Consider the following 26,403-nt stretch of genomic DNA (forward strand, 5'->3'; position numbering starts at 1 on the left):
AGTTTCTGCTTATTCTACATTTTTCCTTTTTGGTCTTTGCTGTTTTTGAGACAGAGTCTCATGTGATGGAGGATGACCTTGAGGTGATTCTTATGCCTCCATCTGGACGGTGCTAGGTTACAGCAGTGTGCCCTCACACACAGCCTAACTTGTTACCATTGTGGGATATGATGCTAATATGATCTTGAGTGAATGATAGGCAATGATGAGAAGAACGGTTTGATTGCTGCCACGTAGTCCAGCAATAGAATACCTGCCTAGCTTGAACAAGACCCTGGATTGAATTTCCTGCATCAGGGAAGAAAAGGAAGTATCCTGTGCATTGCTGATCTGCTACTGGGGACTGTGTAAACTAGTGCAACCACAGTGGAAATCGGTGTGGAAGTTTCTCAAAGAATTAAAAGTAGAACTACTATATAACTAAGATATATTAATACTGGTCATATACCCAGAGTACTCTGTTTCCTACCACAGAGACACCTGCGCATTCGTGTTTACTGATGCACTCTTCAGTGCTACAAAAGAATGAAGCCAGCATAGATGTCCATCAACCGAAGAATGGATAGTGAGAGTGAATATGGTATATACACAGTGGAATTTTAGCCAGATGTTAATAAAAAACAAAATCATGAAATTTGCAGGAAAATGGATAAAACTGGAAAGATTATACTAAATGAAGTAATCCACTCTCGGAAAGCCACAAATGCATCTTCTCTTTCATATGTGGACCCTTAATTTTTAATATTTGTGTATAAAAAGTAAGGAGTTAGGGGAGTAGGTACAGATTTTGAAACGAGACAGGAGACCACAAGAGGAGAACAAGGAGTGTGAAGAAAGTAGGGGTGGGCAAAGGTGTTATGTGACATCAAAGTGCATAGGGCGCTACAGGGGTCAAGGGCAAAAGGAAGGAGGGAGATGACAAAGACACCCCAGTATAACCCAATACCATTTCTTTTAAAGATAAAGAATCAAGGCCACATCACAAGAAATCTGGGCAGGTTCTTCTTGTATTTGTATGTACCCTTGTGTTTGAGATACAGTTTACCTTTCATCTGAAAAACAGCTAATAAGTTCAGACTTTTTCACAAGACTTGCCACCTTTATATACAAATCTAAGATCCCTTTTGTTTGTGTACCTTTGAACACAGAAAAATGCATTTTCAGAATTCAGAATTATGTGTTTTGGCAATTAATGTTTAACTTTCCCGTTCAGAGCCTATGACAGAATAAAAGGTATTATAAACACAGTGACAGTGTGTTTGGGCCAGGCAGACCATGAAAGTGATGAGGGCAAGACCAGTGGTCACATTTGCTGCTGTGATACTGGTGCCCAGGATAGGTCATTGTGAGTTATCAATGTGCTACATTGTATGGGAGCTGCTGCCTTTTTAGGTTATAACATGGAGCCCAAACTCAATGACACAAGGAACTGGAGAGAGAGAGAGAGAGAGAGAGAGAGAGAGAGAGAGAGAGAGAGAGAGAGAGAGAGAGAGAGAGAAAGAGAGAGAGAGACAGAGAGAGACAGAGAGAGACAGAGAGAGACAGAGAGAGACAGAGAGAGAGACAGAGACAGACAGACAGTGAGAGACAGAGAGAGAAAGGGGAAGTAAAGAGGGAGAAATACACAGACAGAGAGACAGAGAGAAATAGAGACAGAGAAACAGACACAGAGGGAGAGAGAGACAGAGAAAGAGGGAAGGAGAGACAGAAAGACAGACACAGACAGTGAGAGACAGAGAGAAGGGGGAGAGATGGAGGGAGAGACACACAGACAGAGAGACAAAGAGAAACAGAGACAGAGAGACAGACACAGAGAGAGAGACAGAGAGAGACAGAGAGAGAGACAGAGAGAGAGACAGAGACAGACAGACAGTGAGAGACAGAGAGAGAAAGGGGAAGTAAAGAGGGAGAAATACACAGACAGAGAGACAGAGAGAAATAGAGACAGAGAAACAGACACAGAGGGAGAGAGAGACAGAGAAAGAGGGAAGGAGAGACAGAAAGACAGACACAGACAGTGAGAGACAGAGAGAAGGGGGAGAGATGGAGGGAGAGACACACAGACAGAGAGACAAAGAGAAACAGAGACAGAGAGACAGAGACAGAGAGAAATAGAGATAGAGAGAGGCAGAAGGAGAGAGAGACAAAGAGGAAGAGAGGGAGATAGAGACAGAGAGGGAGAGAGAGAGACAGAAAGGTATAGAGGGAGAGGAAGCAGGAGAGGGAGGGGGAAGTGGGAGAGGGAGAGGGAGAGGGGGAGGGGGAGGGGGAGGAAGAGGGAGAGGGAGAGGGAGAAAGAGGGAGAGGGAGAGGGAGAGGGAGAGGGAGAAGGGGAGGGAGAGGGGGAGGGGGAAGGAGAGGGAGAGGGAGAGGGAGAGGGAGAGGGAGAGGGAGAGGGAGAGGGAGAGGGAGAGGGAGAGGGAGAGGGAGAGGGAGAGGGAGAGGGAGAGGTGGAGATACGGAGGAGCACAGAACAGCTGCCATCTTCAGCACAAAACTCTAGGCAAGCCCTGGGAGTTTTCTTCTTCATTCCAACTCACAGGAGGAGGGAGCAAATGGGACATCTCACCAACCAGGCCTGCAATCATTTCTCACATCTCAGCAGTAGAGAGACAGGATATGAGCTGTTACTAGGCATATGGCTACTTCATGACTGGAAGAAAAGGATGGGGATGGGAAGAGCTAGTGAGCTCTTCGTGGGGCCTCATTGTGGTATCAGTAGTTCTCTCTCTCTCTCTCTCTCTGTCTCTCTCTCTGTCTCTCTCTCTCTCTCTCTTGCTGTGTGTGTGTGCAAGCGTGCACACATGCACACATGTGTGCAAGGGTGCACATATGCATGCATAAGTGTGAATTCAGAGAATAACTCTATTTCTCCCTGCATATTTTGAGATTTAGGGATCACTTAGGTTGCCAGTCCATGTATATCTATTGATCTGTATTGCTGATATATTTTAAGCAATAAAACATAAAATTTATAAGAGTGACAAAAGAAGGATTTCAACCTGTCACTGATCCTTTGCTAGTGAGGCCATATCACAGTCTCCTTTCTTTAACTCAAGGTTAGAATCATAGACTTGTTTTGACTGGCAGCACTGGCCTGACCTTCAGGGTGACATGTTTGTTCAAAGGAGGCCTTCTGCCCTTGTCCTCTAAAAAGTTCTGTCAACATGAACAGCTTTTTGAAGACAAAGTCATTTTCCTCCCATGTATAAGTGCTTCAGTCTATGGCCAAATAGGTTTTGTATCTAGTTTTCAATGCCAACACTGGGCAGAGGGGGATTTAAAATCATTTCCAGTCCAAAGCTCACTGTATCAAGTCATTTGTTCATTCACTGGAGGTTATAATTGTATCTAACTTGAAAATATTCATCAAAAGTAGTGGAGTTCACCCACCTTTCCCACAGTATCTGACATTAACCTTTATAATCATTATGAGAATAGACTGCAATTTAGACTCATTTAGTATAGTAGAAAGTGTGTGTGTGTGTGTGTGTGTGTGTGTGTGTGTGTGTGTGTGTGTATGAAACACAAGGCATATAGTAGGTCATAGCAGAGGGGTCATAAAGGGCCAGTTCATAACATCGAAAACTGATGTTCTGCAGAAAGGTGTGTGTGAAGTTTTTGACTACAGGGCTGGGTAGGTGAAGGACCGTGGCTAAAAAGTGTAGATGGCTGAAGTGTTCCATCACTGCATCAGAACACAGGGAACACTTGGAAGTGAAACCCTTTACTGTGCTCACTTTTACCTTTACTTTTAGCACATTATCTGCATTTAGCTCTCAAAAAACCAAGAGAGATATTAACATCTTCCTTTTATATAAGTAGTACCTAAAGCTTTGTGACACACCTACCTACCTTATAGCTATTTGCTTTAGCAGTGCTGGGAATTGAACTTTCCACCTTCCACATGAGAGCCAAGTGCTTTAGTACTGAGCTTCAGTACCCTCCTCACTAGCCTTACTCCATAAGGATGAAGCTAAAACTGATATCAAGATATAAGTAACTGTACGACACCTTCTCCTCTTGGGAACCTCAGCTGAGATTTCAGACATTAAGTGGAAACTGTTCACAGAGATGGGATCTACTAGGTCTTGCCTTATGCTTTATAGTTTCAACATAGTGTTTACTATAGAATTATATATTCTAATAGGATGTATTGATAAAATAAAAGAGTAACAATTATTTTCAGTAATACCACTACAGTATACTCACTTCCAGGTAAACATTTTGGGCAAACAAATTTTTTCTTTCAGTGATTTTCCTAGGAATGGATTTTATGCACACACACACACACACACACACACACACACACACACACACACACACACACCATAGCTTACTTGTGTCCTAGGTAGTCAGTCACCTATGTTTCATGGCTTTGTACTTAAAATGAAGTTAATAACATGCTCCTACCTACTGGAAGGATCAATATTATGAAGTACTTCTAATATAATTACCAAGGCTTCGCATTGTATTAGTTTTCTTAACCATAATTGCTAATACTTACATTGTATCTTACTGAACACACATCCAGGTATTACTTATCTCTTTGATCTTATATTTTTAAATGGTAACTTGTTTCTAATTCTCCATGATAGGTTTATGGTAGAATTAGTATACAAGGTTTTATGTTTTTCTTGTTTGCTTGTTGGCTTTTTTTTTTAATCCTGAGGTTAGAAGGAAGATGCATGAGTCAACCTCAGAATGGCTCTCCTCTGCCACTATTACACTATGTCCTAGAAAGAACATTTTGGGGGAAATAAAGTTAATCTGCTTCTCCATTCCATGGCCTCTCAATCTGAGATCCTTTTACTATAGGCTCTCCATAATTCCTCAAAGCTTCCCAGATGACTGATTGGCTGGGAGTGGGGGTCTTTGTACCTGCAATTTCACTTAGGTGCCCTGTTTTATTGTCTCTGGATTGTATAAGCAAAGTCACATCCTCAGGGAGGTCTTTCTCACCACTGCCAAAGAGGTTTATGGTGTTTCAAAGTCTACAGCTTGGCTTTCTAGTTCAGGAAGAATATACTTTGAGTTTATATACCTATAAAAATTTCCATAGGTTTAAACCATCTGCTTTCTCACTGGGAACAGTGCTTTGAGATGTGAAGAGCGGTGGAAAGGAACATGTCTGAAGTTAAATCTCAAAATCTTCGGATGGGAGATCCTTGTCCAGCTGGCACTGTAACTGTACACCCTGGCCTCCAAAATTCCTAAGATCAGGATTTTGGCTCTCAGGAAAGTAGATTTCTCAGTGGTAAAGAGCATTTGCTGCTCCTCCAGAGCAAATGCCAGGTTCAAATCCTAGCAGCTACACCAGGCAGCTCACAACCATCAGAAGCTCCATCTCTAGGAGAAGCCAATGCCTCAGGCTTCTGAAGGCACCTGAACTCATGTGCACTTACCTACACTCAGAAACACACACCTACACGCAATTAAAAATATACATAATAGTGAAAGCTTAAAATTCATAGAACACACAAAACAGCCGAAGGTCTTCGAGAATACCATCACTTTGCAGAGGAGCAAGTTTACCTGCCAAGTTTGCTGGCAGAATAAATTAAATTATCCATTGCAATAAAGCCCACTGAGCTTCTTTGTGTTAATGTGATACGCAGAATGCAGAAGCTAGTGACTGGGGAGCGGCCAAGTCTTTCACATACCAAAAATGAATTAGAACAAGGAGTCTCCCACTGAAATGTTTTCAAAGGAAGTTCAGACATGTATTTTAAGAAATGAATGTTCCTTTCCACTTCTCTTCATAGTTACCATCTACAAACTTCACAGCGGTATTCCCTGTGGGAAGTTGAGGGACTAAATTGTGTTTTTAAAAAACGACCTCACTAAGAACTGTATGCTTTCCAAGCTATGAAGCCACACTTCAGACTTTTCATCACCATGGGTCTCTGGCAGATAGGCAAATCATGGGTCAAATACAGTGTTCATGGGGCTACTTTAATTATTACTCTTCAGGGGCTAAAGATGTAGGTCAGTAGTGACACACATGCCTGGGTTAAATGCCTTGACCGTCTCTGTCTCTTTGTCTCTGTTTTTATCTCTTTGTATGTCCTTCCACCCCCCCCTCACACACACACACACACACACACACACACACACACACACACACACACACACACACACACACAGATTTACAAAGAAAGAAAACACTGACTATAAAAACCAGTCACTGTGACCTGACTGTCTTGAAAACACTATCAGACCTAACTTTCTAGTCTGTAGTTTGCATCTTTTATTTAGGGGGAAAATGTAGATTTTTCTAAGCACATATAGAAATTAACAATGGAAAAAGAGCCAACCTATAGTTTGAATAAATGTATAGACTCCCCAGCATGAAGGTGTAAAGCATCTGAGCGACAAAGGAGGCTACAGAGTCAGTACTCCAGGCAGGTCCCTTTCCCTTTCTACCACAGACTCCAGTTCTGTTTTCCACTTCTCCACAGGGTTGTTATTATTTTTTTTTTATTTTTTTTTAGGGTTGTTATTTTTAATTTTGTTTTACTAAAAGTAACAATAGCAAAAAGAGTTAGAAAGCAGATTTTGCATTTTAGTTTTCAGAGAAACTGTAGCATAAGTAAAAGTAGAAGATGAATATTAAATAACTAAACAGATATTGTCACTGGTTGAAAGAAATGCAAAAACTTAGATTTCAAGTTAAGGTCTCAAAGTTCTCGTATGACGTAACTGTGTTGACCATTAATATCCTTTTGCTTTTGATTAATTTGAAGCAAAGTACTGTATGAGTTTAAGCTTGATGCCACCACACGTGAAACGGTTCCCTAGCATAGCACAGAGGCTGCTTCAGCCACCTTCCCTCAACTTGCTTTGTCTTCATTCAGTTTAAGCTTCCTATGGGCAGGTATAAATAAGACAGATAAAAGAAAGGGACTGTGTGTAACAGAAATTTTTATTTCCAAAAATGTAAAAATGCTTAAAAATTAGATTAAAAACTAGTTTAAACAACACCAAAGTGTTGTCTCTTGCTCTTTGGGCAGAATATCACAGTTCTCTACCTTAATCACTAAATTTATTAAAAAGAAATACAAACTCATGCACATTCTGGGCTAGTAGTCTTTCTCAGAACTCCTATAGTTTTGCGACACTCCATTTTTTTCTATATATTAAGGAGAAGAGGTATTTCTTGACAGACTACAGTAAAGAACTTACTAAAACCCTCACTTACCAGGTGTCCATCATGGTTCTCACAAAGCTCTGCAAGCCTGGAGCTGGATTTCTGACGCTTGGCTTTGCTTCTTTCCCCAACGTACTCACAAATATCATCCTGGAATCTTTCTGCTTCCTGGCTGTTCAAAATACACTCATCACAGCTGCTGAGGCCACAGGGAATATTCTCCTTATTGATGAGCTCCCTTGAATGAAAATGTAAACTGCTTAATCTTATTTTAAAATGTAAAGGGGAAACTTTTAAATATAGTCACTTTATTATGTCTTATATGCAGAAACGTCATAGTCACGGGCTTTAATTAATCTGTACGTTCAAAACATTGGTATTTTAAATTCTACGAAGTTTTCACAGAACTAACTTAGCAAAGTTTTAGTTCAATCTATATCAGGGATCAAATTAAACTGCCAACACAGCACTAGGCTTGGTAAGTAAGAAATGATTGAGAGTTTCACACCATAGCTGAGTTTGTGTAACTCCCTAACCCTAAAGCTGCATCTGAAAATAAAGAGTGGAACAATTAAGAATAGACACCATATTTTACTGTCAGCTCAACCACATCCAGCATTAAATACTTGTTCTGCAATACATTTATATCTTTAGACCATAATAAAAAGAAAATTATGAATTAAAAACCATCTTTTTCCAAAGTTTTAGTATTTGGCCATTTTTAGAATATATATTTTCCATTATCTATCTATATCTATATCTATATCTATATCTATATCTATATCTATATCTATATCTATATCTATATCTATATCTATATCTATATCTATATCTATATCCATATCTATATCCATATCCATATCTATATCTATATCTATATCTATATATCTATCTACTCTCATTGTCTCTCTCTCTCTGTCTCTGTCTCTCTTTCTCTCTCTCTCTCTCTCTCTGTGTGTGTGTGTGTGTGTGTGTGTGTGTTAAAATTGTGAAGATTTATATACATTTACCAGAAACACCTTAAGGACAAGTTGAGTGAAGAGAGAAAGTGACAGTGTCTAGAATACAGGTGTTACACTTATGCCCAGGGCCTTCTATGAATGGCTGCAGGAGTTTGCTTGTAAATCCAAAATATAACTTATCCCTCAAATTCTGCTTCTTACCCTGCATATTTCCCAAAGCTACTATGTGTCAATCATAATTTTTAGTAGAGTTCCAGTCCTGCTTGATAAGACTCATCTGTGTCACATCACTATTCCTGTGTCAATGTTCTGATGCCTAATAGGCCCAAAGTGAGAGAAAGGCTTCTTAGAAGTAATTCAGTCAAATGGACTTCATTACAGCAGGATGTCCAGTGTGAGCTCTGTCCATGAAATGGACATCAGGAAGGCTTTCCCTGAAGGAAGGTCATGTTAGGACAGTGAAAAGATAGTCATGTGCAGGACCAGGACAGTGATCTTGGTTGAAACCTGCCCTGTCTGCATCTTGACCAGGGACCTGTCAACTCCTAGATCTGTGAATGAATAAACACTGTTGTTTTAGACAGTCTTCTGTGTACTTTGTTGTGGGAGCCAAGCAGACGAATACAGGAGCTGAAGAATATTTTCAGAATCAAATGCAAACGCTAATTTATTCAGTCATTTGGAACGATGAACAAATAAACAGAATGAGCTGCTGGAGTTGGTAGGCAGCAAGATGGGCGCGCAGCTGTGCTCATGTGCACAGCTGTCCAGGGGCGGATCCTCTCTTCCATTACCACCTGCGCAGTATCTCAGCCCTGGGCACAGTGAGGGCGTGGAACACAGGAACCCACTCCTTTCCCAGACACACAGCACAGTGCAGTCGTATTTGACATGATTTAAATTTTACTTGGACTTAGAGCTCTGGGCCTTTTCTTCCTTTTTTTTTTTTCTGGGCCTTTTCTTTTGGTCCTGGGATCTTTCCCTAGGTTGTTGGCTGTATTTCTTTCTTCCTTCTTATTTATACATTATAGTCTAATAATGCTCGTATTTATTAGTCTTGCAACTGAACATGTTTTCCTTTCTACCTTACAGCAGGCTTTTAAAATAATATTTATATAACAAAGATTTGGATTAAATTTCCAGGCCATTGTGTTTAGAAAGGATTTAAACTATTTTCACTTAAAAAATGATATGTTGATAATTAAAAAAATAATGAAATAGATATAAACATGCATATACTATTTACCTAGTAGCCATCAGATTCTTTAGGCACACAAATCAGACTGAAACATATACTAAATATACTCCTTAAACATTTATGCTTTTATTATAGAAACCAATTATTTGAGTTTGATTTTTTTTTCTTGTAAACTTGAAAAACAGCAATCATTTGCAGGAAAATGAGTAATTCATAGTCTTTACTTATGCTTAGTATTACTTATATAAAAACTCACAGCTGCCTTGATAAAACACCCTCAATTAGATCATCACTGGCTGGGGACAGTGCTCAATTGTCACAGCTATGAGTAGTGATTTGTAAAGCAACATAATAAAACAAATGCATATCCTTAAAACACTCTGTAACTATTCCAAGAGGCTAACATTTGGGGTAAATTAGTACTAAGTCTAGATTAAGTGTTCCTTTTTTAAAAAAGTAAAACCTGATAAAAATCTTAGCTAAATTGATTTAATCAGTTATAACTAAACTCTAGGAATAATACATGTCCCATAGGTTATAATGATGAGCCTTGGTGTCCTGGTGATTTATAAAATACTAATGGCTCTACCGGGGATATCAGAGAGGTCCAAGCATTCTGAAGTCATTGCAAAGAGGAGGAAGGCAGAAGAAAATTCTGAGATTGTAGTAGAGGTGCTGGAAGAATCCGCAGCTTGAAAACATGCAGAGCAAAAGGGTTAGGATCAGGAAAAGAACATTTTGGGAAAAGGGACAGTGCAGGTGAATGAAAGCATCAGGAGATCCAGGCAGGGAATAGATGGTTGCCAGCAAAGACTACAGGCTGTGTCAAAGTTGTGCCAGGTAAAAACTGTGGCTCTGGGGCCATGAGAAATAAATAACCTTGTTGCTCAAAAAACCCAGAGAAGATACACAGTGTGTTCAGCCTGTCTAGCAAGACTGGCCCAGAGTGTCAGATAAGATAGGCAAATGTCTCTCAACTCCCAGAGTAATGCAAACAAGAAGCATAAGGAAGGGGCCAGGAAGGTGTTGTGATAACTTCTGAATAGTAGGCAACATGGACAACATGGAGATTTGCACCCCATGATTCGGGATAGGGACCAGAGTGAACAGCGATGGGGATAACAGAGATGAATAGTTAAGGTTAGAGTTCCATGGGTGGTCTACAGCTGACTAGGATCCATCAGTCTTCATTTCCCTTAGTTCTCCTGAATGTTGCTGGTTGAATACAATCAGGATAACACATGCAAGAAATATCCATGAACGTAGGAAACTAACCTCTGCAAGCTTTCTCTGAGAACAGGGAGAGATTAGCCTGTGGTTCACATTCTTCGGTCTTGTCTAGCCCCTACTTACTGTTGATTTTACTGCCCCTACCTGCTGCTTGCCCCTACCTCTGCCTGCTGTCTGCCCTCACCCCTGCCAACTACTTGCCCCTGCCTGTTTCCACTATTATCTTCTTGATATGTTACCCTCTCCCACCCCACAAACTCATCTGCTGTCCAAAGAGAAAGGGTAGAAAGCAGGCTGTCATGACACATTGAAGACATTTTTTTAAACTGCCAAAGCAGAGGACAATAATTATGTTAATGAATAAATTATACTAGTAGCCTAATAAATCAGAATACAAATGAATTATAGTGCTAAATGCTTTGTATAAACCGGTCAGTGGCTGATTTTAAATGTGAGCATTTTTGGTGCTACATTTTTTTCTAGTTTCTAAGGAGGTATTACAACCACTCTTTTCTACCAGTTCTAACATAGTTCTTTACACTAATAGACACTTCCTTATTAAGTCAGTGGGTTAGATCACTGCTGTTGCTCTTTGTGTGAGTTCATTCGCTAACACAGCTACTGAACACTGCAATGGTATATAGCAGGGGTTTTATTTACACAACTTATCTTCTGATTTGCTTTCAGCAAAAAGAGATTTTTTTCATAGAGACTTTGCCATAGATTATGAGTCCAGGGGTAAAGAATGTGTAGAGCTAGGGTCAAGTTTAGTCTTGGACACTTAATAAGCATGTCAAAATATTAACCACATAGTGAATGGAAGTAAACTTGGAACACTGTAGGGATACATGAATATAGTCAATTAATAATATATAGTAGTTTTTCCTGGGGATCTGAATCATGACTATTGGTAAGAATGATGGTTTGCTGAAGCCACTAATGGAGAATAAACTCATTGTAATATCATTCTTGAAATCTGTGCTGCAATTTTAAAACTTTTATAGTGGGCTAACATTATTACATGGAACTTTTTTATTTTAATTAAAAAGTGCAACTTTTTAAAAATATACTAGAACATCACTAGGTGTTAGAGCTATTGCAAGGATGCTCTAATGGGGCTGTGCTGACTAATAAACTAATGTAATGTTGATTGAGTAAATTAACTGAATGTTGACATATACAGAAGAAAATGTTTCTGGACGAGATTTCCCTAAACAAGTTATTTAACAGGAAGTTGCGAAATATATAAATGTTGACTTGACTTCTCCAAAAATACCAGAGATCTAGATCTAGATGAAATGGAGATACTAAGTGTGGTGGTTTGAATATGCTTGGCCCATAGGGAGTGGTACTATTAAGACATGTGACTTTGTTGGAGGAAGTGTGTCATTGTAGGGGTGGACTTTGGATGTCCTATGGTCAGGCTCTACCAACTGTGGAAGAGAGCTTCTTCCTAGCTGCCTGCAGGTACCAGTCTTCTCCTGGTTGCCTTCAGAACAAGATGCAGAACTCTCAGCTCCTCCAGCATCATCCCCATCTGGACGCTGCCATGCTTCCCACTATGATCATGGAATGAACCTCTGAACCTGTAAACCGGCCCCAATTAAATGTTGTCCTTTATAAGAGTTGCCTTGATCATGGTGTCTTTTTACAGCAATGGAAGCCCTAGCTAAGACAGTAAGTCACATAGAAGTGTCTGAATGCTCTCTAAGTTAAGAATGATCATAATGAAAACTTGTAAGTTTTAGTCTAGATGCTGAAATGAGAGGAGCAGGTATTCCTGTAATGTTGTGACTGAACTGAAAACAGAAAATCTCAAGCAGTAAGAGTCTATGGTAGCTTACTTGTCTTGACCATACCAAACATCATCCTGCTTCTTAAATTGATGCCCCCGCTGCCTTGTGGGCGTAGAAGATGCTGATGATGGTCCAGGTTCTGAGTCCTCTGAACTTTGATCTGCAGAACTGTTGACATCAAAAAGGTGCTCTTCTACTGCTGACCTGATGGTTCTTTCTAAGAGTCTGGTTAAAAACAAACATCAAGTTAATGAAATAATCAAAGTTACCAATTATTGCCTTCAAAATATTCCCCTATTTCAAAAGTATCTCTCTTCCCATGGATGGACAGAATGGGACGTTCATCCAAAATGCTTGTATTTTACATTAAAAACAAATTGAGTTAAATTATACCAGTTTACTTGTCTCATTTTGTGAGTCTGTAATGACTAAAAGGTTCAAAGCAAATCTAGCAACAATGGTGAGGCAGTCAGGAAGTAAGGGCCACTTGACATAAGGTAGAATGAGAAAAGTTTTCATTATAAAGTAACAATTAAATATCTTTACAAACAATGATGTCTCCAGATTTCATACCCGTCCTGAAGAACATGACAGTCTGATTTACAAAGCACAAATATATTTAGAATCTCATTAAGAAAAAAGTTATATAGGGATTAATACCATTTTTCCTTGGAGGGGGTGGAAAGCAGCTCACAAGAATAATTGCAATTCATAATAGCATAGCATAATATTTGATATTTCTAATTAAATCATGATTTATAAAATTAAAACTGGGCTCACACAGTAAGCACAAAGGGCCAATGCACTGCCAACATGAGCATGTCCTTGCCTTGTGGTGCCTGATAATCTTTTCCTTGTGTAGTAGTTAACACTGTAGGTTGCTCTGTATTTGATGCTAACATAGTTACATTCTTGTGCTGGGACACAGAAAACATAGGTCTCAGTGGCCACCTTACTTAGGTGATATTTTCCCCTTGTCTTCAAGTAATTTTAATAAATTTACAAAGCAAAACAAATGTGTAATTTAACTCATTTTTAAATGCAATATACAAGTATTTTTAGATGAATGTATATTCATTCTGGTTTTGCTCATGAAGTACTAAATAGTGGTAAATAGAGATACTTCTGAAATATGGGTATATTTAAAGGCAATCACTGGTAACCTTGATTGCTTCATTAACTCGGTGGTATGTTTTTTAACCAAGATGACAAATATCGCTTTGCCAATTGACACTGCTTTGTCCAACTCTCACAAATGTGCCAGTTTACAGCGGCAGAGCCTTTCAGTGGATCTAAGTAATCAACTGCCATTCAAGTCAATTCTAAATAAGCTGGCATGGACAATTATTAATTTGTACTCATCAAAGCAGGCTTCTCTTCCCTTGAAAAACATTCACATGTTTTTAAAATATCTAGGCAAAGGCAACTTTCTTTAAATAAAATGGTTTTGTTTGTTTTGCTTTGAGACAGTGTCTTGCTACATAGCCCAGGCAAGTCTCAAACTTACAATCTTATGAAACTACCAGCCCTAGTTTCATCAAATTGCCCTTTAAAACTTCTACTTAAAGTTTCTCAGATAGTTTTGCTAATTTTTATTAATTTTATTGAAATATTCTATTAAAATAATTTGAAGACAAGGGGCAAGCATAGCCTAATTGAGGTGGTCACTGCAACTTCTGTTTTCTTTGTCCCTAGTGTCTAATTGGCATAGGAGAATGTAAATATATTAGCATCAAATACTGAGCACCTACAGTGTAACCAACCACATGGGGAAAGATTATCAGACACCACAAGGCAAGACCAAGCCCATCTTGGTTCAGTTCTGGAATCTTTAGAGTCGATGAAGCCAAGGAATGTTAGTTCTGCCCTTGTTTGCTTCCTCAACTAATGAAAGAACCCAATTCTATCATCTGAGATCCAGTTCTGTTCTGTCAGTGCTTCTCCTTCATGTTCTTTCCTCCATGTTGCCCAGGGAAGATGCTGTGAAAAGGCTTCCCATGTACCAGAAGAAGAAGAAAACAGTAGGGGAGACAGAAAGGCCTTTGGTCAGATTTTTATCTATCGGAGTGAAGAATATACAGATAGAGCCTAATGCATGATTCATGGCACCAGGGAGATAACCATAGACCTGGCAGAAGAGATCCCATGTTAGTAGAGTTCCTCAAGGCAGGACAGAGGGGACAGTGTGGCAGTGTGTGGTCTGATAGTGAGTCAGGAAGTGATTCCTAGAAGGAATGAATCAAAACATGAAAGTGCTGACTGGGCAGGGCACAGCCAAGGGCTATCGCAACAACAGAAAGTCAAGTGCCCAAACAAGAAAGCACAATGTGGCCAGAAAGAAAAGCAGTGTAGAAAGCCTAGACCAGGGCAGGGCAAAAACAGCTATGCTTAGCCTACATGTAGCTGGAAGCCTCTGAGGGAGAAAGCCTGTGCTGGATATAAGTAACCCAAGGTCTGCCACTGCTGTGAGGAGAAAGGACTTGGTGGCACCGGGGCTTTGCCTTCTTTTCAACACCCTCTAATTAACGACAAAATTAAAAGGATTGCAAAATGTCCACAAAGGTGGAGCCAAGACTCATTCAATATCACACACTTAACATTGTGTGTGGCACATTGTAAGTACTCAATAAACACACAAAGTGGGAAGAAATGTCATGGTTAATGCTTTTTACTTATTTTTTCCATGACAAGATGCTTCTAGGGAAGAGTCAACTTTGCAAACATTAACTGTCCAGACATTGTTTTCATTAAAATAAACAGAGAGCTAATAGTGCTATGCATAGTAGCAACACATCTCTTACCCTAGCACTGGGCATAGGTAGGAAGATTGTGAATTAAAGGTCAGTCTGGAGCACACAGTAAACTAAGACTAACCTAATACACACAGTGAGACTAACAAAGAAACCAGTTGGTAGATTCAAATGGGGAAGGGAAAATGTGTATAATCAAAGACATACCTACCTCTTGGATATGAGCAGCTTAAAAATCATTGGTTGTTTATTATCTTCATCTTCCAATTTTATACAACATTAGAATTGCCTTTTTATATTAATAAGTGGGAAAAGAATACAATGCTATAAAACATAAAAACAAATGACTTACTCTCCAGTTGTTGAAACACTGCTGACTTGGGATACATGAGCGCTGTGAAAAGAAGCAGAGAGAGAGAGAGGAAATTAGGTTGGCTGAGGATCAGAGATGATGAACCAATCTCTGAAGGGATGCCAGTAGGGAAGAATGAGCTAGGTCCCTCATCATCCTTGATCACTAACCAGGGCAGGTTCCACTGTGTAGCACATAGAGGTGGCTTGTCTACTTCTTCAAACACTGACCTTAGAGACCACCTTCTAGCTCTAAGCCTGATGCTGTGGTCAGGGCTGGTGGCCTTCTCCTTCCTTTACAGTGCTAGTGGGATGGCTGCCGACTGTCACCTGTTGTCCCAAGCCTGCAAAAACAGGCATGTTTCTAAATCTGCTCAGAACTCATGGAGGTCAGCAGGGACCAGAGGGGACAGAGAACAAGGAACAGGCACGACTTCCTACATAGTAATTTCCAATTTGTCATTTCCACAGTGCATTTTTCCTCCCAACACTCAAGATGGAGACTATCCAGCTCTGATATCTCATTATAACAAGTGGTTTAGTACCTTTGGCTGAATGTATGTAAGCTTCTTCTATTTTCTAAAATGCCTGATTCTTTTAGAATAATTAAAACTTATTCCATACCACTGATGTGCACCTATCAGAGATGTGTGTCATCTCAGCACATGCATGTACTAATCAGAATCATCTGCTGCCTTCTGCTCCTGTGTAATAATACATTTCAGTGCCTTCATGTCAGGATCCACCTCTTGGAGGACTCTACCCCTTACCATCACCACCACCACCACCACCACCACCATCACCACCACCACCACCACCTTGCTGGGTGGAAGTTCCTCTTCAGAGGGGTCAATAATTATACTTCATCCCCAGTTTTTATCAGTTGAGGTTAAGTTCTGATTGATATCCACAGATAGGGAAAACCCCCAAACCATTCCACTGTGCAAAGGATCACTGATATGAATAAGAAAATGAAAATAAGAACAAATAAATACATACATTAGTAAAGGCCATGGGCACTTACTGTTTTCAGATACTATGCTAAGTACTTTTTGCTTGTATTTTTTCTCCCTTAGACTGTAGTATCCCTGTGAGATGCGTGCTGTCTTTCCCATCTTCAGCAAAGAGGTTAGGCAGTGTAACAACCGCTCTGGAGGCTAGTCACAGATGAGGAGGACTAGGAAGGTTTCAGCTCTGAACTTGAGCTCATTACCACATAGACTGGGACAGGTTTGCATGTAGAGGTGAGGCTTAGTATTTGACTTTGCCTTTTGGCCACAGTGCCTGTTATTCACAGTGGTTCCCAGGCTCTGTGACCAACAAGAAACTTTTGCTGCATCTGTCCTGAACTGGAACAGGCAGTCCCCCTTGGGATGTTTTGTGGCTACCCCTCTGTAAATCCAACACTGTAATTAACTCCTATGTTCCTCAATACAGTTACATAATCTCAGTTTGGGGAGCCAGCATGAACTGAGTAATGACTAGGGAAGACCTAGAAAAGCATAGAGTCAGATGTGCTAAATGCTAAAAAACATTCAAAAGACAGACAGTCCACCACCAGCCAATCTGGCTGCTGGTTCCAGCCAGAGATGGATTGATTACCTTTCCTCTCTTATAGACTTGGTTCTTGGTGCTATTCTCTTTGCCTCTTAAAGTAGAAGATGCAGCTGCTTGTTTGTTCTGTGGTGTTAGGATGAAATAAATGTCTGACACATGCCAGGCTGTGCCCTTCCACTGAGCTACTGCTCCAATTATGCTTTGCCCCAGGGATAGGAGAAGCAAATTATCAAGGGGGAAAAAGCCACAAAAACAAAAAGGGGCAGGTTTGGCATTTTTTTTTTTTTTTTGGTTCTTTTTTTCGGAGCTGGGGACCGAACCCAGGGCCTTGCGCTTCCTAGGCAAGCGCTCTACCACTGAGCTAAATCCCCAACCCCTCAGGTTTGGCATTTTTAACTCTCTAACTAGAGCCTCAACATGCACAAGAATGACCCAAACCCTCGTTAGAACAGGTGATTCACCTGGCCTAGGGGAAGTGAGAGCTAAAAATCAGCTTTGCAGAATTGTCCAACAGCTTTACTATCAAGTTACAGTCTTGGCTAGACTGCAGTTTTCATGAATTCCCTGGTCACTCCCATGCTGTTGTTGGTCAGTAAAAGATACATTGAGGAGCAAGGTTCTTAACCATTGCGTTAAAATTCTTTAGAATTTTACTACCTAGCTACCACAGTAACTATTTTAAAAGGTGTAAACAAATTAATGAAGATGTAATATGGCAATCTTTTTGTTATCTTTTGTTTGCTCGTGTGTTTTGCTTTTCTGAGGCAGGTCTCTCTATACAACCTTGGCTGTCCTAGAACTTGCTTTGTAGACCAGATTCACAGAGGTCTGCCTGCCTCTGCCTCTGCAGTGCTGGAATCAAAGACAGGTATCAACAGGCCTACATTATCCTAACCTTACTGAATGAAATTAGTTAAGATCTTCTTCACAACTTAAAAGAAAAATGACCCGAGCCATCTGAGCCAGTCATAGAGATTTCTTCCCAGGATACAAAAGTGAATTAATAAATTGTAACACAACCCACAGTTACATCTTCTTCAGTTTTTGGCTATATTTATTTTTAGTCTGATCTATGCTAACTTTGTGTTTTTACTTTTTAAAATGCAATATAAAATTTCTAGTTTATGTAGCTTGTGCATGATTTTAAGGAACTTAAAGATGAGCACATTTTTCTTGAGAATCTGAAAAGGCGAGGCTCTGGTCTTGGCTCTGGAAACTGGATGAAGTCATAGGCAGGCCACCGGTTAGCTAGGTTGCTCTTGGCTGATTCATACAAAAAATTGAAAGGCTACTGATATCTGTTTAGCTGTAAACCTCAGTAACTATGTCAGATTCAAGTTCATTACCCTCCAATTTAAGTCATTGTACAAGACTAGAATTGCTGTTAGTTTTAGGACATAGTAATCAGTCAAGCACTTTTATTAGATACCAAAGTAGCTGTGGTCAAGTATTCAGCCACCTTTACTATTCCATGGTATGTGTTTAGCAATTCACCAATACGAAACTTATAACAAAATTTAATAACAGCCAGAAGGGATGCTTTTAAAGCTGCAGTTCATTCAAGGATAAAATTCTAGGGCACTGATGTAAAAGTAAAATGTATTTGTGCAATAAACAAGTTCAAGTATAACATACTTTTATCTCATGGAGCTTTTAAATTCTTTCTATAAACATAAGAATTGGTGGATTTACTCAGAGCCTCTAGCTGACTTATTAAGCAAGCTCCTTACTTACACATTATAAATAGCATGTGAAAGAGTTCACGTCCTGACTTTTGTAAAGCAAATAGCAGAAGTTGAAAGAAGTGAGCTTGTGTGTAAACTGAATCAATTTTGTTGCCACAGGGATTACTAGTGATAATCATCTGCATGTTTTGCTGGCTCAGTCACTCAAATGAGATCTTAAGGCTACAAGCTGACCTAAGTGTGCTCTATGGCACACATGCTGAAATCAAAACCATAAGCTAGTTATGCTTAGCAACATTGTTTTTCTCAAATTTGCGTGCAATGAGATGTACAGATTTGTGTTGACAAGTGAGGCTTTTATTAGAGCTCTTGGTTTAAAGTGGGAAAAAAACCACACAGAAATAAAGAGTGTCACATCTACAAAACTTGCTCTAGATACCCTGAAGAGGCACAGGCTGTGCGTCCTCTCTGGCTTTAGTCTGCTCTTTGGTGATGTTCCAAGCCCTAACTGCACTATCACGGCTTTAATAAACCTCCAGAGAGCTGACAGAATTGCCATTTCTGTACAGAATGAACACCTACATCTATTTAATAAAAAAGATCAACAAAGGGGACAATTATGTGATCCATTTAAGTCTAAAGATCATGTAACTAATCATCAAAAGTATCACAAGATTCTTGGTTTTTGTGTTCAACAAAATACAGTGTTTGGGTATTGTTTTCTAATACCAAAAGCTGGCCTGCAGTGTCAGTAGGACAGTGACATCACAGGTAAGGGGATAGTGGCTTTCTCATTCCTGTGATTTTAGTGTGTCCTCAGAGTGTCCCTCATGAAAGCACATCCCACCCTCTGCGTATTTCCTCGGTTGTACCCTTAGCCATGGTTATCACACACACAGGGTTTGTGTGGCATCTTTGTGGACAATAAACTTTGCTATTGGCTGTATCATTTGCAAATTATTATTATTAATATTTTGGGCACAATTTGGTTTTAAAAGTAGTGTGTGTGATACTGTACATAGCACATGGAGTGCATACTATTGTGTAGGAAGAAAATATTTATCTTTATACTTCCCTAATGTCACTCTAATATTCTTTTGCATATTAGGCATAATTTAGAGGGACCTAATGCAAAGAAAAGGGTATTTTCTTTTCAGTTTTGCTTTGATATTCTACTCAATACTTGACAGTCAGCACTCATATTTTGTTCAGCTCTTTTTTTGTTTTGTTTTTTGAAAGAATGCTCAGTTTTACTTAGGGTATTTATGCTTAAAAAGAAGTCCAGAACTTTCTAGCTTTTAGACTAGGTCATCATTAGATATAACAGATAGGTCACTAGATACTGAACCCATTTTACAGATTGGAAGCTAATGTTCAGAGAAGTTGTTCTCACTCTGAATAATCTGGCTTCACAGTGTCCTCATTAAAGATGCACATTAGTCTGAAATAATCTGCTACTTCTAGAAAATTCTGTAAATCCATCTATTAATAACAATTCCATTAGAAAATATTACTGCAATGCTTAAGAGGATTGAGGTGCTTTGCAAGGAGCAAGTAAAAGCATGAATAACAGGGAAACTGAAGTCATTTGCAGGGAGGTTCAGGATCTGTGTCTTTACTTTCTGAGTGTGTCTCTTCATAAATTTTGTGTCTCACACATTGCTCTATGTACAACCTCCATGTTTACATGTACTTTTTTTTTTATTTAAGAGGTCACGTGATTTGATACCATGCTATTTGACACAGAGTAGTTCGCATCTTTCATATCCTGGTTAGGGTAAATCCTGGTACATTTGCTTTGTCTTTGATCTGCTTCTCAATGAGATGGTCATATACTCACTTTGTATTCTATTTCAGTTTTCAATAATATGATTGCTTTCTTAGAATCCCTACAATTTTCAGCTATAGCAATTGCTTCTAATATTACTTCTTTCATAGTTTTAATTTTTATTTTTTCCTTTTTCATCTGGATTTCTCAAATTTCATTTTTTCCTATACCTGACTTAAAATTTTAGTGTATGTTTTTGAAAATTAAATGTATATATTATATTATATTATATTATATTATTATATTACATTATATTATATTATATGTACTTGAGTTTGTGTGCCCGAATGAATGCATGTGTACTGCATGAATTCAGAAATCCATAGAGGTCAGAAGAGGTGTAAGATTACCTGGAACTGGAGTCACAAACAGCAGTTAGCCCTCCTGTGGGTGCTGGGGATTGAACTCCGGTCCTCAACAAGAGTAGCAACTACTCTGGGGCACTAAGCCATCTCTCCAGCTTTCTTTGTTGAGAATTCCATACATGAGCACTGTATTTACATCATTTCCATTCCTTTCCCTACCCTGCCACCTCCTCCCATTACCCTCAACTTCTCCCCAAATTCATGACTTCTTGAAATATTTTTAAAGATTTCTTTATTTTCTTTATTTTCTCTTATGTGTATGATTGGATGTCTACATGTGTGCATGTATAGCACTTGTTTGCCTAGTGCTCATGGAGGTCAGTATCAGGTGCTGAATCTCCAAGGACTGGAGTCCTATGACTCCATTTAGTGCTGCCCCTATGTATACTTGCTTAGGACTGACCACTTGGCATTGGATAACTCATCAGTAATCTCAGTCCTACAGAAACTGATTCTCCCTCCCTTAGCAGCCATTGATTCTCTCTAGGTATTCATTTGGGAGCCAGGACCTTGTGAATTTTCTCTTGTCCACATTGGCATGTCAACTTGTGTTGTCACTGTATAGTCTTGCTTAGATAAGGGTTACATGGGTGAATCTTGACCAGCCCAGCAGACTGTTTCCAGTGGTGCAGTAATGACACTGTTACCTTGAGGGCAACCAACAGCTCTCTAAGTGGTCTGAAGACCCTGTTTAATATTAGCGAATTAATGCCTAGTACTGTAAACCTAATCAACTACCCAGGACTGGAGAGTTATTTGGCCTAGGGGAGAACCTAATACTACCAATTTTCTAAACTGTTTTCTATACCTTATACCCACATGAAAATATAACTTTCATTCCTCATTAAAAACAAACAAACAGAGAAGCAAACAACAAAACAAACACAACCCCCCAATTATTTGCAACAAATAGAGATTATTATAGAGATCCGCACATCATCAAAATGCCAAGACAAAGTGACCATGAGATGCCCAGTTCTAGTTGATATATTTATGATGCAGTCTTTATATCTAAGGCTCAGGGAAAATTATGGAAGATGGGTAGAAGTAAGAGCCAGAGACCCAGGGTATCTGTTGGATCACGCCTTCTACCTGATTTACTAAAAGTATCTGCTCTCCACTGCTTCTCGCGGTTTTTTAATGCACATCTAATGCCAATGTAATTAACTGACTAAAGTGTTCTAATCTAGTGCACTTCTTATACATCTTTGTCTTTCATTTCACATCAGAACATGTTGTTTCCAACAGAGTCTTACTAACACTTCAAAGAGGTTGGTCAGATCTTCGAGAATTTTTTGAGAAGAATAACAATATTACTTTTCAAGTTTTCCTCTGACTCATAAAAGTTGTTTTTTTTTAAATTTTAATTTTCTTTGATAATTTATGTATTTACATTTCAAATGTTCCCTTTCTTCCGTCTCCCATACCCTTTCCCCCTCCCCCTGCTCTTATGAGAACCTACCCACTTCAACTTCAATGTACTGTCATTACCCTACACTGGGGAAATGAGCCTTCACAGGACCAAGGGCATTTCCTCCTATTGATGCCATCCTCTGCTACATATGTGGCTAGAGTCATGGGGTCTGGTTGGTTGATATTGTTGTTCTTCCTATGGGGTTGGAAACCCCTTCAGCTCCTCCAGTCTTTTCTCTAAATCCTCCATTAGGGTCTCCTTCTTCAGTCCAATGGTTGGCTTCAAGCATCCTCATCTGTATCAGTAGGGTTCTGGCACAGTCTCTCAGGAGACACCCATATCTGGCTCCTGTCAGCAAGCACTTCTTGGCATCAGCAATAGTGCCTGGGTTTTGTGGCCGTTTCTTTATACAACAAACCAGTAGCCAACATTAAACTAAATGGAGAGGAACTTGAAGCAATCCTACTAAAATAAGGGACTCCCTACCTATTCAATATATACTTGATTTAATAGCCAGAGGAATCAGACATCAAAAGGAGGTCAAAGGGATATAAATTGGAAAGGAAGAAGTCAAAATATCACTATTTGCAGATGATATGACAGTATACTTAAATGACCCCAAAAGTTCCACCAGAGAACTCCTAAACCTGATAAACAACTTCAGCAAAGAGGCTGGATATAAAATTAACTCAACAAATCACTAGCCTTCCTCTACTCAAAGGATAAACAGGCCGAGAAAGAAATTATGGAAATGACACCCTTCACAATAGCCACAAATAATATAAGATACCTTGGTGTGACTCTAACCAAGCAAGTGAAAGATCTGTATGACAGAATGTCAAGTCTCTGAAGAAAGAAATTGAAATTTCTCAGAATATGAAAAGATCTCCCATGCTCATGGATTGGCAGGATTAATATAGTAAAAATGGCCATCTTGCTAAAAGCAATCTACAGATTCAATGTAATCCCCATCAAAATTTTAACTCAACTTTTCATAGAATTAGAAGAGCAATTTGCAAATTCATTTGGAAAAGCAAAAAACCCAGGATAGCGAAAACTATTCTCAACAATAAAAGAACTTCTGGGGGAATCACTATCCCTAACCTTCAGCTGTATTACAGAGCAATAGTGATAAAACTGTATGGTATTGGTACAGAGACAGGAAGGTAGATCAATGGAACAGAATTGAAGAACCAGAAATGAACCCACACACCTATGGTCACTTGATTTTTTGACGAAGGAGCTAAAACCATCCAATGGGAAAAAGACAGCCTTTTCAACAAATGGTGCTGGCTGAACTGGAGGTCATCATGTATAAGAATGCAAATTGAGCCCAGACCCGGTGAGAGAGAGACCCAACCGCCTGGTCAGGTGGGCACTCCTGAGGCTGCAGAGCGGAAGAGACCACCAACACTGCTCACCCCTGCCCACATCCCTGGCCCAAGAGGAAACTGTATAAGGCCTCTGGGCTCCCGTGGGGGAGGGCCCAGGAGCGGCAGGACTTCTGCGCCTGAGACACCGCCGGAACCTGAAAGAAACAGACCGGATAAACAGTTCTCTGCACCCAAATCCCGTGGGAGGGAGAGCTAAACCTTCAGAGAGGCAGACAAGCCTGGGAAACCAGAAGAGACTGCTCCCTGCACACACATCTCGGACGCCAGAGGAAAAAGCCAAAGACCATCTGGAACCCTGGTGCACTGAAGCTCCCTGAAGGGGCGGCACAGGTCTCCCTGGTTGCTGCCGCTGCAGAGAGCCCCTGGGCAGCACCCCACGAGCGAACCTGAGCCTCAGGACCACAGGTAAGACCAAATTTTCTGCTGCAAGAAAGCTGCCTGGTGAGCTTGGGACACGGAAGCAGAATTTCTCTAGGAGGCACGGTCTGTGTTTACCGGAAGTCCCACACCCGCGGATCCCGGCCCGCAGCAGCTCTCTGCTCCCAGACCCGGTGAGAGAGAGACCCAACCGCCTGGTCAGGTGGGCACTCCTGAGGCTGCAGAGCGGAAGAGACCACCAACACTGCTCAACCCTGCCCACATCCCTGGCCCAAGAGGAAACTGTATAAGGCCTCTGGGCTCCCGTGGGGGAGGGCCCAGGAGCGGCAGGACTTCTGCGCCTGAGACACCGCCTGAACCTGAAAGAAACAGACCGGATAAACAGTTCTCTGCACCCAAATCCCGTGGGAGGGAGAGCTAAACCTTCAGAGAGGCAGACAAGCCTGGGAAACCAGAAGAGACTGCTCCCTGCACACACATCTCGGACGCCAGAGGAAAAAGCCAAAGACCATCTGGAACCCTGGTGCACTGAAGCTCCCGGAAGGGGTGGCACAGGTCTTCCTGGTTGCTGCCGCTGCAGAGAGCCCCTGGGCAGCACCCCACGAGCGAACCTGAGCCTCGGGACCACAGGTAAGACCAAATTTTCTGCTGCAAGAAAGCTGCCTGGTGAACTCAAGACACAGGCCCACAAGAACAGCTGAAGACCTGTAGAGAGGAAAAACTACACGCTGGAAAGCAGAACACACTGTCCCCATAACTGACTGAAAGAGAGGAAAACAGGTCTACAGCACTCCTGACACACAGGCTTATAGGTCAGTCTAGCCACTGTCAGAAATAGCAGAACAAAGTAACACTAGAGATAATCTGATGGCGAGAGGCAAGCGCAGGAACCCAAGCAACAGAAACCAAGACTGCATGCCATCATCGGAGCCCAATTCTCCTGCCAAAACAAACATGGAATATCCAAACACACCAGAAAAGCAAGATCTAGTTTCAAAATCATATTTGATCATGATGCTGGAGGACTTCAAGAAAGACATGAACACACTTAGGGAAACACAGGAAATCATTAATAAACAAGTAGAGGCCTACAGAGAGGAATGGCAAAAATCCCTGAAAGAATTCCAGGAAAACACAATCAAACAGATGAAGGAATTAAAAATGGAAATAGAAGCAATCAAGAAAGAACACATGGAAACAACCCTGGATATAGAAAACCAAAAGAAGAGACAAGGAGCTGTAGATACAAGCTTCACCAACAGAATACAAGAGATGGAAGAGAGAATCTCAGGAGCAGAAGATTCCATAGAAATCATTGACTCAACTGTCAAAGATAATGTAAAGCGGAAAAAGCTACTGGTCCAAAACATACAGGAAATCCAGGACTCAATGAGAAGATCAAACCTAAGGATAATAGGTATAGAAGAGAGTGAAGACTCCCAGCTCAAAGGACCAGTAAATATCTTCAACAAAATCATAGAAGAAAACTTCCCTAACCTAAAAAAAGAGATACCCATAGGCATACAAGAAGCCTACAGAACTCCAAATAGATTGGACCAGAAAAGAAACACCTCCCGTCACATAATTGTCAAAACACCAAACGCACAAAATAAAGAAAGAATATTAAAAGCAGTAAGGGAAAAAGGTCAAGTAACATATAAAGGGAGACCTATCAGAATCACACCCGACTTCTCGCCAGAAACTATGAAGGCCAGAAGATCCTGGACTGATGTCATACAGACCCTAAGAGAACACAAATGCCAGCCCAGGTTACTGTATCCAGCAAAACTCTCAATTAACATTGATGGAGAAACCAAGATATTCCATGACAAAACCAAATTTACACAATATCTTTCTACAAATCCAGCACTACAAAGGATAATAAATGGTAAAGCCCAACATAAGGAGGCAAGCTATACCCTAGAAGAAGCAAGAAACTAATCGTCTTGGCAACAAAACAAAGAGAATGAAAGCACACAAACATAACCTCACATCCAAATATGAATATAAAGGGAAACAATAATCACTATTCCTTAATATCTCTTAATATCAATGGCCTCAACTCCCCAATAAAAAGACATAGATTAACAAACTGGATACGCAACGAGGACCCTGCATTCTGCTGCCTACAGGAAACACACCTCAGAGACAAAGACAGACACTACCTCAGAGTGAAAGGCTGGAAAACAACTTTCCAAGCAAATGGTCAGAAGAAGCAAGCTGGAGTAGCCATTCTAATATCAAATAAAATCAATTTCCAACTAAAAGTCATCAAAAAAGATAAGGAAGGACACTTCATATTCATCAAAGGAAAAATCCACCAAGATGAACTCTCAATCCTAAAT

The 26,403-nt window shown here is 40.2% G+C and overlaps 1 protein-coding gene across 5 annotated transcripts in view; it reads right to left on the bottom strand.

Moving 5' to 3' along the window:
* Positions 1-26,403, bottom strand: part of Fam13a (family with sequence similarity 13, member A) — a 99,256-nt gene that overhangs the window by 39,805 nt on the left and 33,048 nt on the right. For 3 of the 5 annotated variants that reach the window (XM_006236586.5, XM_039107803.2, NM_001100862.1), the window contains 3 exons: positions 15,439-15,480; positions 12,385-12,561; positions 7,202-7,388 (listed from right to left, as the gene is read on the bottom strand). In XM_006236586.5, coding sequence (XP_006236648.1) covers positions 7,202-7,388; positions 12,385-12,561; positions 15,439-15,480 — 406 coding nt within the window. The remainder of the gene's footprint in view (positions 1-7,201; positions 7,389-12,384; positions 12,562-15,438; positions 15,481-26,403) is intronic. The other 2 variants (XM_063286280.1, XM_008762964.4) reach the window with 1 other exon arrangement.

Source organism: Rattus norvegicus, chromosome 4 (assembly GCF_036323735.1).
Source record: "Rattus norvegicus strain BN/NHsdMcwi chromosome 4, GRCr8, whole genome shotgun sequence".
In the NCBI taxonomy this organism is placed as follows: domain Eukaryota; kingdom Metazoa; phylum Chordata; class Mammalia; order Rodentia; family Muridae; genus Rattus; species Rattus norvegicus.